The 12246-nt window shown below is 46.9% G+C and overlaps 1 protein-coding gene across 1 annotated transcript; it reads right to left on the minus strand.

The window, feature by feature from the left end:
• Positions 1 to 133: 133 nt before the first annotated feature.
• LOC133111865 (CBY1-interacting BAR domain-containing protein 2-like) lies at positions 134 to 7798 on the minus strand. The gene is made up of 9 exons (XM_061222494.1): positions 7779 to 7798; positions 6694 to 6928; positions 5863 to 5931; positions 5607 to 5708; positions 5298 to 5303; positions 3951 to 4055; positions 1576 to 1689; positions 1298 to 1459; positions 134 to 301 (listed from the first exon to the last, which is right to left on the minus strand). The coding sequence occupies exons 1-9, from the start codon at positions 7796 to 7798 to the stop codon at positions 134 to 136; spliced, it is 981 nt and encodes a 326-aa protein (XP_061078478.1).
• Between the last annotated feature and the right edge of the window lie 4448 nt (positions 7799 to 12246).

Genomic DNA, 12246 nt, shown 5'->3' on the forward strand with positions numbered 1-12246 from the left:
GTGTGTGGGCCTTTTAAGATCTGCTTTGAGGCGTGACGGAGGGCAAACTGCTCTCCCCGCAAAACTAACCCTGTCCTAATATCTTCCCACACTCCCCCCTGTGCGCTCGTTTATCGCCCGCAGGAAGTGGCTGTCACTTCCTGTGTCTCCGGGCTCTGACGTACTCAGCAGCGTAGGACTCCCTCGTGCTCCTCAGTTCGTGCTCTTTCTCCTCTTCGTCTGATTCGTACTCTTCCTCTTCCTCCTCCTCCTCTTCCTCGTCCACCTCCTGCTGTCTGCGCAGGGTTCCGCTGCTGCGAGCCTGCAGAGGAGAGGCGGGGTCAGAGGTCACTCCTGGTCCTGGAGAGCAGCAGGATCTGCTGGGTTTTGTTACTCGGCTCTTAACTGTGCAATTAGCTGCGTAAATTGATCAATTAACTCGCCTTAATGAGGACATTACCTGGTTTATTGGGTTTGAATCGGTTGCTGATATTCAGAAAACAAAAAACCAGCATAGCCTGATATACTGTACGTAGGTATACTGCACACTTATTTTATTCCTAAAGATCAAAAGGTTCTCAAGAGAGCAGTATCTGCCAGAAGGTCAAATAACTGCACTGCAAACTTAATCTTAATCAGTTCAGTTCAAAACTTTGTTTTTTTTTGTTTTTTTACATTTGCTTTCCTATAATTCAGTGAAGATTTCTGTGGATTAAACCATGTAAATAAAGAAATAATTTGTTAGCGACTTGTAAAGAGACTTACAATTGATTAGACAAAGCAGGGGGATAATCCACCTTGGGACAATGCGGGGTTAAGGGCCTTGCTGAAGGGCCCAACAGCTGTGCGGATCTCACTGTGGGTACAGGGACTTGAACCATCAACCGTCCGGGTCCCAGTCAAGTACCTCGGCCACTAGGTCAGGGGTGTCCAATCTTATCCAGAAAGGGCCGGTGTGTGTGCAGGTCTAAGACAGCTGATTCTACTCCTCAAGGTCTTAATTAAAGACCACGATTAGTTACGATTAGTTAGGTGTGTTACTGCTGGGTGAAAACAAAAACCTGCACCCACGCCGGCCCTTTTAGTATAAGATTGGACACCTCTGCACTACATTACATTACATTATTGGCATTTTGGCAGACGATCTTATCCAGAGCGACGTACAGTTGATTAGACTAAGCAGGAGACAATCCTCCCCTGGAGCAATGCAGGGTTAAGGGCCTTACTCAAGGGCCCAACGGCTGTGCGTATCTTACTGTGGCTACACCGCTCTAGGTCACACAGAGATATTTGGCAGTGCAGCGGTTCCTGAACTCACCTTGCGGGGGTGTTCTATCGTGTGTTGCCTCAGGGAGGAGGGGGTGGGGGTGTGGGTGGGGCTGGGGCTGGGGTATCTGGGCAGGGACGAGTTGAAACGAACGCTCTGCAGGGTCTGATTTTCCGCGCCGTTATCGTACACCTGGAACCGCATGGAGAACATCTGCAACGGCGGGAGAGAGGAGAGCCGGTGACCGTCTGCTGGTGAGCCGAAGCGGAGCAGAGCTTTCATACTTTAATCGCCCGTATTTATACTGCGAACACTTTCCCCACGTTTACCTCCAGGTCCTTTTCAATGTCCAGACATTCCAGGTTCTGGAAAGTGCTTGAGTAAACCTCCAGGGCCTTCGCATGGAAGACCATCTCCACGGTTAAGAAGTCTGAGAACGTTCTCTGGAACAAGAAACAAATTACTGAACCCTTTTGAAGAGTAGGCTTTTTTTGGAATGCTTTTTTACATTTCTATGCCATTTCTAACTCATCTGCCAAATGCCATTGATGTCATGTAATGTAACTCCATTGCTTTCATTTACTGGTAGTGATAGTAAACTCATTGCTAGTATTCAATGAGTAACCTTCCCAAATACTCACACGTCACCCCCCTGCTTACTTCCCTCCACTGGCTGCCTGTCATGGCTCGCATCAAATTCAAAACATTGGTGCTAGCCTTCCAAGCAGTTAAGGGGTCTTCCCCAGCTTACCTACAAAAAATCATCAGACCCTACACCCCTGCCAGACCTCTTCGTTCAGCCTCCACAGGCCGCTTGGCACCTCCCCCTCTCCGAACCTCCACCTCACGCTCACTGTCTGTTCTGGGTCCACGGTGGTGGAACGAACTCCCCGTTGAGGTCAGAACTGTACAAACTCTCCCCACCTTCAAGCGCAAACTGAAGACGCACCTCTTCAAGCAGCACCTCTCCCCATCCCTGCCTACCTCCCTGTGAACCTTAATTGTTGTCTCTGTGATTAACGTAGTGTTTCGGTATTTTTAGTTGGCTAGGTAAGCAGTATTTGGATAGTTAAGTTTGGTCACTTTTGCTTTGTTGTTTGTTTATTTGTTGTTTAAAAATAAAAAAATTTAAAAAATAAAAAATAAAAAATAGGCCCTGGTCCTTATCTTTGTTGTACGGGTAGCAGTTGAAATGGTACTTCCCTCTAGGGTCTTTCAGCGCACTTAGCCCTGGTTATGGGTATGCACTTTGTTGTACGTCGCTCTGGATAAGAGCGTCTGCCAAATGCCAATAATGTAATGTAATGTATTCACTTTATGGTGATAAAATGGCGTTAGCGCCACCAAATTATTTGTTTTGTAAGTGAAATATCCCTTTAAAGGGCTAAATCACATGTTTTATCTGTGCATTAGGTATAGATACTTTTAGGTAACACTTTACTGGAACCCATTACATTACATTTCATTACATGGCATTTAGCAGACGCTCTTATCCAGAGCGACGTACAACGAAGTGCAGATTAAACACAAGTACAAGTGCGACGAGGTCCTGAGAGGACCGTACAGTTCCGAGTCCTAGTGTAAACATACAGATATAATTGGAACCCTTGAAGAAAACATCAACTTCCAAACTAGCATACCACAGTTGGCAGCTAGAATACAACAATACAATAGCTAATACAAAAAACAACAATATCTATACAACTATATAAGTGCCATTACAGTCTATGGCATATATCAGGCTAATCATGGTGGTGAGTTCGGGAGGGAAAGGTGTAGCCTGAAGAGATGAGTCTTCAGTCTGCGCTTGAAAGAGGTCAGAGAGACTGCCGTTCTGACATCCACCGGGAGGTCATTCCACCACCGTGGGGCCAGGACAGACAGCAGTCGTGAGCGAGAAGTGCAGGTGTGGCGAGGGGGAGGCGCCAGACGGCACGAAGTGGCAGAACGGAGGGGTCTTGCTGGTATATAGGTCTTGATAAGTGATTGAATATATACAGGGGCTGATCCCTTAACTGCCTGGTACGCGAGCACCAAAGTTTTAAATTTGATATGAGCCATAACAGGCAGCCAGTGGAGGTTGCTGAGCAGGGGGGTGACATGTGAATGTCTGGGAACATTGAATACCAGACGGGCTGCAGCATTCTGGATCACTTGTAGGGGTCTGATGGCAGATGCTGGAAGGCCAGCCAGCAGAGAATTGCAATAGTCCAGGCGGGACAGGACCATTGCTTGGACAAGGACCACCCCTTGCTATAAGGCTGGCATAACACTGTCACAAGATGGCATAACCCATGATGTCAGGTTATGTCAAATGACATAAAACTGTCATACTTTTATCAGTGGATTTTATGACTAATATCTGTCATAACATTTAGCCTCATGGCGAGGGGTTCAAGTAAGGTATTCCCAGCTTCTATAGTATATACATTAGCCAGCTATCCATTACCCTGCTGAGAAAAACAGTTCAAGCTAGGTGTTGAAACAGCTGGTAGCAGGTCAACTCAGACAAGCTCCCAGCAGTAGCTGGTTGACCAGCTTATACCCTAGCTAGACCAGTTTATGACCAGCTCGAACAGCTCAATTCTCAAGCTGGTAATTCTGGCATATCCGGATTGTTCAGCAGGGTTGTCAGGGTTATGCACGGGGGCAGATCCCCAGGCCTCAGCGGGCACCTGCTGGAGTCGGGACCCGCACTACAGACCTTCACATCCTCCAGTTTCTGCCTCTGGAGGTCGATGATGGTCTCCTCCAGCTGTCGTGAGCTCCGGTTCATGTTGGTGGAAGCCTTCAGGGCGTTAGACTCGGCCTGCGGGGAGACCGAGAGCTTCAGAGGAAAGTCTGGGAAACGCACTTCCTGTTATGAGTTATGAGGATTAGAGCTTCAGAGGAAAGTCGGGCAACGCACTTCCTGTTATGAGTTATGAGGATTAGAGCTTCAGAGGAAAGTCGGGCAACGCACTTCCTGTTATGAGTTATGAGGATTAGAACTTCAGAGGAAAGTCGGGCAACGCACTTCCTGTTATGAGTTATGAGGATTAGAGCTTCAGAGGAAAGTCGGGCAACGCACTTCCTGTTATGAGTTATGAGGATTAGAGCTTCAGAGGAAAGTCGGGCAACGCACTTCCTGTTATGAGTTATGAGGATTAGAACTTCAGAGGAAAGTCGGGCAACGCACTTCCTGTTATGAGTTATGAGGATTAGAGCTTCAGAGGAAAGTCGGGCAACGCACTTCCTGTTCTGAGTTATGAGGATTAGAGCTTCGGAGGAAAGTCGGGCAACGCACTTCCTGTTCTGAGTTATGAGGAGACACATCGAAATGAGTCAACCAGTTACAAATTGTAGCAACCAATTTGGGGAACCTTAGAATTATACGGCTCCAACTGACATTTTTGACAAAATACGTTGCTTATAGGGCAATTTGATATAATTTTGACAGTGTACATTCAGAGTACTTTTAGGGTGTCTGTAGTTTTGATCTACAGTATGAAGAACTGCCCTGCATTTTAGTTCTGCTGTATTTGGATGTGAAAGCTTTGAAGCTCAATATCTCAAAACAACTCGGAGTGCAGATCAAACCATATAATTCCGAGGTCAGGGTTTCTGATGCCGTGTGCCTTCTTGTGAATAATATTATGTGCGGATTATTAATGGATTTAAATGGCTTGTTTGCATAAAGGTGGTCATTGATGTTTAATAATCTCTTAAAGCAAATCCCTGTCTTCTACTTAGTATTGGTTCACTATAATCAAAGGAAAGATATTGAATAGCTCGCTGCCATGTGTCCTTTAAACACATTTGCTAATGCACTTCAGAATGTTTAGATAATGCTGGAGATGTTGCTTAGTGTTCAGTAAAATGGGAGTCTGGTCATGAAAGCACACACGATATTAATAAAAGAGGAAAATGGAGGTGCTATCTCTGCCGCATTTGTCTTCAGAACCCAATATTGCTGTCCAGATGTCTTTCTGGCCATGGTGGTTAATATCACTGCAGGCTTTGTATTCTTTGTTTACATTTCCATTACTATGGCAGTGTAATGAGACGTTACCTGAGACTGAGAATGTAGAATTAAGGAAAACTTGCATTCGAAAAATATTATAGCAGTTGTAATTAGTTTCACTGGAATCATAAAACCAACCGATGTATTAAAACAGTAAAATATTGCAGTACAGTGTCTAGCATGGGCCCGGCTGCCAAAATATGAAAACTAGTTGCCAAATTGGACCATTATTTCCACAATCGTTCTGATGAGTTTAAAGAAAATGACAAAAGTTGTTATCAAGGCCCGCAGGACGTGGAGTTGAGTAGCGCTGGCCTATTCGATGAATTCGATGTATTCGATGTACTGGAAGGATACAATGCCCTGCCTGTCTGATGGATTCTTCAGCCGAACTCTGTCCAACTTCTGCACCTCTTTCAGTTCCCTGTTTCGTTCACCGTTGTATTTCTTTATATCTGCCTAATATTCAAATACACAATTAACATGATCAACGGCATACCGTAGCAGCAAATGATTCCGATATACGTAGTTCATAAGGACTAGTTTATATTGTTATAAATTAAATGACCTGAATTTGTTCGTTAAGATTGGTTTGTTTGGCGGTTCGACTCACACGCTTGTGTTTGATGATGTCCCCGTAGGCTTTCAGGGGCGCGACCACTCTCGTTTCTAACCGCTCCACCTGCCAAAATGGAGGAGTTTAGATTCATGTGTGCTAACATGAGAATGAGCGTCAGCTCTCTTCTTTAGTCCAGTCTAATCTCTTTAGTTCAGTCTGACCTCTTTAGTCCAGTCTCATTGTTTTAGTCCAGCCTCTTTTGTCCAGACTGACGTCTTTAGTTCAGTCTAATCTCTTTAGTCCAGTCTCAGTGTTTTAGTCCAGCCTCACCTCTTTAGTCCAGTCTTATTGTTTTAGTCCAGCCTCTTTAGTCCAGACTGACATGTTTAGTCCAGTCTCTCCTCTTTAGTCCAGTCTCAGTGTTTTAGTCCAGCCTCACCTCTTTAGTCCAGTCTCATTGTTTTAGTCCAGCCTCTTTAGTCCAGACTGACATGTTTAGTCCAGTCTCTCCTCTTTAGTCCAGTCTCAGTGTTTTAGTCCAGCCTCTCCTCTTTAGTCCAGTCTCATTGTTTTAGTCCAGGCTCTCCTCTTTAGTCCAGTCTCAGTGTTTTAGTCCAGTCTCTCCTCTTTAGTCCAGTCTCATTGTTTTAGTCCAGGCTCTCCTCTTTAGTCCAGTCTCAGTGTTTTAGTCCAGCCTCACATCTTTAGTCCAGTCTCATTGTTTTAGTCCAGCCTCTTTAGTCCAGACTGACATGTTTAGTCCAGTCTCTCCTCTTTAGTCCAGTCTCAGTGTTTTAGTCCAGGCTCTCCTCTTTAGTCCAGTCTCAGTGTTTTAGTCCAGGCTCTCCTCTTTAGTCCAGTCTCAGTGTTCTAGTCCAGCCTCACCTCGGCCTGGCGGTAGTCCTGCACCATGGCCAGGTCCTCGGCCAGGTTCTTCAGACAGGCACGCAGCTCTGGCTCCTCGGTGTTGGCGAAGTCGCTGAGCTCCCGCACCAGCAGGTCAGCCTTGTCCCTCAGCCTGGCCGTCTTCCTGGTGTAGGCGGCCAGGATGGAGCAGAACTGGCCCATGTGCTTCTCCGTGTTGGTCACGGTGGACTCCATCAGCTTGATCTGCGAATCTCTGAAATCGGCGCCCGTCCCAAAAAATTAGGTACGAGTGGTTGTTTGAAAGGTTGCTGGTTCGATCCCCCGCCCTGGGTGTCCCTAAGCAATACACCGAACCCCCAATTGTTCCCGCCAAGCTGATTGGCTGATTGGCACCTTGCATGGCAGCCTCTGGCCATTTTCCAGGATTGCTGACTTAGCCAGATAAGTTCACCAAGGAAAACCTGATCCCTTCCAAAACTGAAACATGGACTGGAGTAAAAACAGCCAGAACTTATTCAGCTACGTCAGCTTCATGATATGCCTCCCAGGAACCCAGATATACGTGTATATATATAAATATATATATATATATATATATATATATATACGTATATAATGTAATATACGTATATTCACCTGCTGCTGGTCCTGTTCATATGCAAATGAGTTCAGATTGAGATCTGCCATTCACCTCCCTGTATTGAGGAGCTCTAGTGGCTTTGCTCGTTTACTTGACTAAAAACTTGAAAAAAAACCTCCTTTATGAATATTAGGTTTCAGTTGAACAATACATTCTGGTAACGTACAACATCAATGGAATATATTATGAGCAAACTACAGAAATAAAGGTAGATGATTTCCAAATTCACCCCTTGTAGTGAAAGAGCAGCTATATTCTGTAGTAGTAATCCTTTGATGATAAATATTTATAATATGTGCATATAATTAAGTCAATTCAACAACAGAGATCAAACTATTTCTTCTGCACCAGTGTTGTACTCTGAGTGATATATCTAAACCCTTTTTATTATGTTACATTTGTGCATCTAGCCCTGATAATTTTGAATCAGAAAATAAATAAGTATAAAAAAACAACACCTTACCTGGAAATTAAAGAATTCATGTCAATTTCACTGGCGATCAAAACAGCCGAGAGCTTGGATTAGCTTGTTTGCTGCTGCAGACTGCCCAACCACCACCTGCAACAGGTATCAGGAAATCGGTTACTATGGAAACCACAACAGACGATGATCAAGTTTCTCATGAAGTTTCGCGCCATTACCACAAGAGGGCAGCAGGCTCACGTCTCCATGCTCATGTTTGAACTGCATTCAAATCCTATTTTCAGTTAACTGTACATCAAAATGAATTGTGCTGGCGTCACCTCGATTTCAGTGGTGAACTTTATGAACCAACACACACACACACACACACACACACACACATCTGAAGTACGTTTGTGATATAGGAGGGTAATGCAATGGCTTCTCAGCCTGTGTTAATGAAATTTGCATTCCCATTTAGGCGAAGCCAAACCAGAATTTTTGTTGAATGTGGATTATTGGAATGATGTGTCCGGTGTGTTGCCCATTTAAATTAAATTCATGTACATTCACCGAAATAGAAATAAATCCAAAACAGGCTGCCTGTCCTCGTGGTTGCAATGTTCTTGCCCAGATTCAGTTAAACCCCTGAATTACAAACGTAATTGGGGAATGCAGACAACAGACAACAATTACTATCATAGAACCAGAAATAAGCTAAACATTGTCTTTATTTCAGTCATCCATTTGGACCACACTTCCTGGAAAAACAAAATTTAACTGACTGGTGCTTCCAATATTTTTAAAAAATGTTGATTTAATTCAATGATCCTGGCGACATTGTTTTGTAGAGACAGGAGTGGGACTCCTATGTGACACTGATAAATGCCCACTCTGGGAAACAAAGGCATCAGTCTGTGAGGCTCGGACCCATCAGATCATTCTGCTCTTTTTGCCTCCCGTGTTCATGGCTGTGTATGTGTGTGTGTGTGTGTGTGTGTGTGTGTGTGCATGAGCCTGTGTGTCCACGTGTGTGTGTGCATGAGCCTGTGTATCCACATGTGTGTGTGTGTGTGTGTGTGTGTGTGTGTGCATGAGCCTGTGTGTCCATGTGTGTGTGTTTGTGTGTCTGCATGTGTGTGTATGTGTGTGTCTGTCTGCATGTGTGTATGTCTGCATGTGTGTGTGTGTGTGTGTGTGTGTGTGTGCATGAGCCTGTGTGTCCACGTGTGTGTGTGTCTGTGTGTGTGCATGAGCCTGTGTGTCCACGTGTGTGTGTGTGTGTGTGTGTGTGTGTGTGCATGAGCCTGTCTGTATGCATGTGTGTTTGTGTGTCTGCATGTGTGTGTATGTGTGTGTCTGTCTGCATGTGTGTATGTGTGTGTGTGTGTGTGTCTGTCTGCATGTGTGTATGTCTGTGTGTGTGTGTGTGTGTGTGTGCATGGGCCTGTGTGTCCACGTGTGTGTGTGTGTGTGTGTGTGCATTGGGCAGGGGAAGAGGTGGGTTGTGAATGAAGCTTTGATGCTTCTGCCAAGTTTCCCCTATGGACAGCAGCTGTTATCTCCTGTGATAAACACCCCTGTCTCGCTGCCACAGAATTCTCCCTGAGATCACAGCCCCCCCCCCCCCTTTCCGTATTTAGATGAAGGGAAATTGAAACAATGTTTGATGCCGCCCCCCCCCCCCCCCCCCCTTCCAGGACAATACGCCTCTTAATATTACAATATTCCGCCAAGTTCAGATGAGTCACCCGCATCTGAGCTACGGAAATGAGAGGATGTCTCCGCAATGAAGAAACAATTGGTGGTAGAGACGCTCCCAATTAGAGAGAACTCTGTGTAGAAACCACTACCTCGGGCTGTGGGCTGTTGGAAGGGGGGGGGGGGGGGGGGGGGGGGGGGGTCCACATGTCTCGCATTGAGAGAATCAAAGACTAGAACCGGCCGTCTTCCCTCTGCCTGTGACTGACAGCTCAGTGGAGAGAGAGGTCGAAGTGGGGGGGTGGGGGGGGGGGGGCGGGGTGTGTGGAGAGAGAGAGAGAGTGAGTGAGGGAGGGAGAGACGGAGGGAGGGGGGAACAGGGGGAGAAGGACTACAAGGTTAAGGGAATGAAACTGCTCAAAACCAGGAGACCCACCCCCCCACACACACACACACACACACACGCACACACGCATACACACACAGCCAAGACCCAGGCTGGTTCACACACTGCTTTCCCTGATCCACTCTCAGTGCCTTTATCCCCTAACCATGAATGTGTGAATATCAGGGGTTATCATTTCCCCATGAATCTGGCCCTCGTCTCAACGCTGTTAATGAATGTGTGATGTGCGTCGGTTACGTGTTTGTGTTTAAAACTCCCTCTCTCTCCCTCTCTCTCCCTCCCTCCCTCTCTCTCTCTCCCTCCCTCTCTCTCTCTTTCTCTTCCTCTCCCTCCCTCCCTCTCTCTCTCCCCCTCTTTCTCTCTCTCTCTCCCTCTCTCTCTCTCTCCCTCTCTCCCTCCCTCCCTCTCTCTCCCCCAGACTCAGATCCTGCTGAGTGAAGTGGAGCCAGCTCACTTCCTGCAGCCTCAGGCCGCTAGTCGAGCTCCCCCAGCAGTGTGTGTCATCGCTAATGAGGAGAACCCCCAGTCACATTACCACAGAAGAAGTGTCTCCTTCTTCTTCTGTGGTAAGTGTGAAAGTGATTTAATCTAATCTTTCTGTGACTTTCACCCTGGCCTGAGACCCAATTTCAAAGCATACTATTTACAAAATGCAATAAAATGGCCTAGGCCTTTGCTGAAAAGCAGTTTGGGTTGAAATTATTTGCATCCTAAATACTACAGCACAGATAGTTCAATAGCTTATACAAGACTAACCTTAAAATGCTAAATGTCTTGGGTCTCTTGGTCAACTTAACCAAAATATTAAATGTTCTTCTGTATTCCAAAAGAAGAGAAATTTGATTATATTTTAATATCTGTGTGCATGCTTGCATTGCCATTGAATGTATACAGTGGGAGGCTATAAGTCCCTTCCCTCTAATGTCCACAAGGGGGCGCTATAAGACAGAAAGACAAAGAAAGGTAAATGTTCCACTTAAATATTTTTGATTTCATTGATGGATCTTCACCACAAAGTTGGTTAACCCTTATTTACTGTCTGTGAATTGCCTGAGAATATTATTGTTTGTTACAATGACCTGAAACGAAAAGCTACGCTTTCATAAACAGTGAAGGACATATATTCGACATATATATTCGACCTATCCATATATCAGTTTTGCCACTTGTAGGCCGATTAGCGTGATCCTTTTAGATATTATTTGGCAAAAACACAAGTCTACTGTGATTCAGAAAGTGCTGGAGTCTTTCTCTCTGCCTCTCTGACAGGGCCTCGCTCGCCCCTTGGGGGACCGCAGATTTAGGGAATTATGGTTGATGAGCCGCCCAGAGGCCAGGCCTCTCTGTGTGTCAGGCTCCCTCACCTCCTGCCCTTCAATGCTGCTGCTCGCCTCCACTCCCGCACTCTGTCCAACTCTATCCAGTTTCTCTCTCTCTCCCTCTCTCCCTCTCTCTTTCTCCCTCCCTCTCCCTCCCTCTCCCTCTCCCCCTCTCTCTTTCTCCCTCCCTCTCCCTCTCTCTCTTTCTCCCTCCCTCTCCCTCCCTCTCCCTCTCTCTTTCTCCCTCCCTCTCTCTCCCTCTCTCCTCTCACTCCTACTCCCCCTCTTTCTCTCTCTCCCTCTCTCTCTCTCTCTCTCCCACCCCCCTCTCCCACTCTCTCCCTCTCTCTCCCACCCCTTCTCTCTCCCTCTCTTTCCTCTCTCTCCCACCCCCCTCTCCCTCTCTCTCCCTCTCTCTCCTCTCTCTCCCACCCCTTCTCTCTCCCTCTCTTTCCTCTCTCTCCTACCCCCCTCTTTCTCTCTCTCCTTCTCTCTCCCTCTCTTTCCTTTCTCTCCCACCCCTCTCTCCCTCTCCCTCTCTCTCCCCTACCCCCCCTCTTTCTCTCTCTCTCCCTTTCTCTCTCCCTCCCTCTCCCTCCCTCTCCCTCTCTCTCTCTTTCTCTCCCTCTCTCTTCCTCTCTCTCTCTCTGTCTCCTCAGCTTGGGGAGAAGGTTAACAGCTGTACCACATACCAGCAGCATCTGTTTTTCCAATTTACCCCTCCACCCCCACTCAACCCCCACCTCCCACCTCCCGCTCCATCGACCCCCCCCCCCCCAGACCCCCACCCCCCCATGAGGATGTGACCTCTGACAGCGGGCTTGTCCCTGGCATTGGCCCAACCCCCTGGGGAGGCAGGGTACCCCCACACTGACACCAGCTCACTCACTGTTCGCCCCTCAGCGCCCCCCCCCCCCCCCCCCAAGCTGTCAGCACCCCAAAACCCCCACCCCCTACCTGCCTGAGCCCCGCGCCGCCAGCACACACAAAGGCCCTGTTCAGTTGTCTGCCCCGTGGAAGAACCCCCCCCCGCATCAAGCAGGGGAAGCCTAACTATGCAGCCGTACGGAGAAATTTAATTTAAATGTCATAAACATAACGC

This window comes from Conger conger, chromosome 15 (genome assembly GCF_963514075.1).
Source record: "Conger conger chromosome 15, fConCon1.1, whole genome shotgun sequence".
Taxonomy (NCBI): domain Eukaryota; kingdom Metazoa; phylum Chordata; class Actinopteri; order Anguilliformes; family Congridae; genus Conger; species Conger conger.

What these genes read in the sequence shown, in the direction of transcription:
- LOC133111865 (XM_061222494.1), bottom strand. Translation starts at nt 7,798, where the DNA reads ATGAATTCTTTAATTTCCAG. An exon ending in AGGACTACCGCCAGGCCGAG is followed by an intron (nt 5,932 to 6,693) that starts GTGAGGCTGGAC and finishes CCATTTTGGCAG; the next exon opens with GTGGAGCGGTTAGAAACGAG. An exon ending in ACATTGAAAAGGACCTGGAG is followed by an intron (nt 1,460 to 1,575) that starts GTAAACGTGGGG and finishes CCGCCGTTGCAG; the next exon opens with ATGTTCTCCATGCGGTTCCA.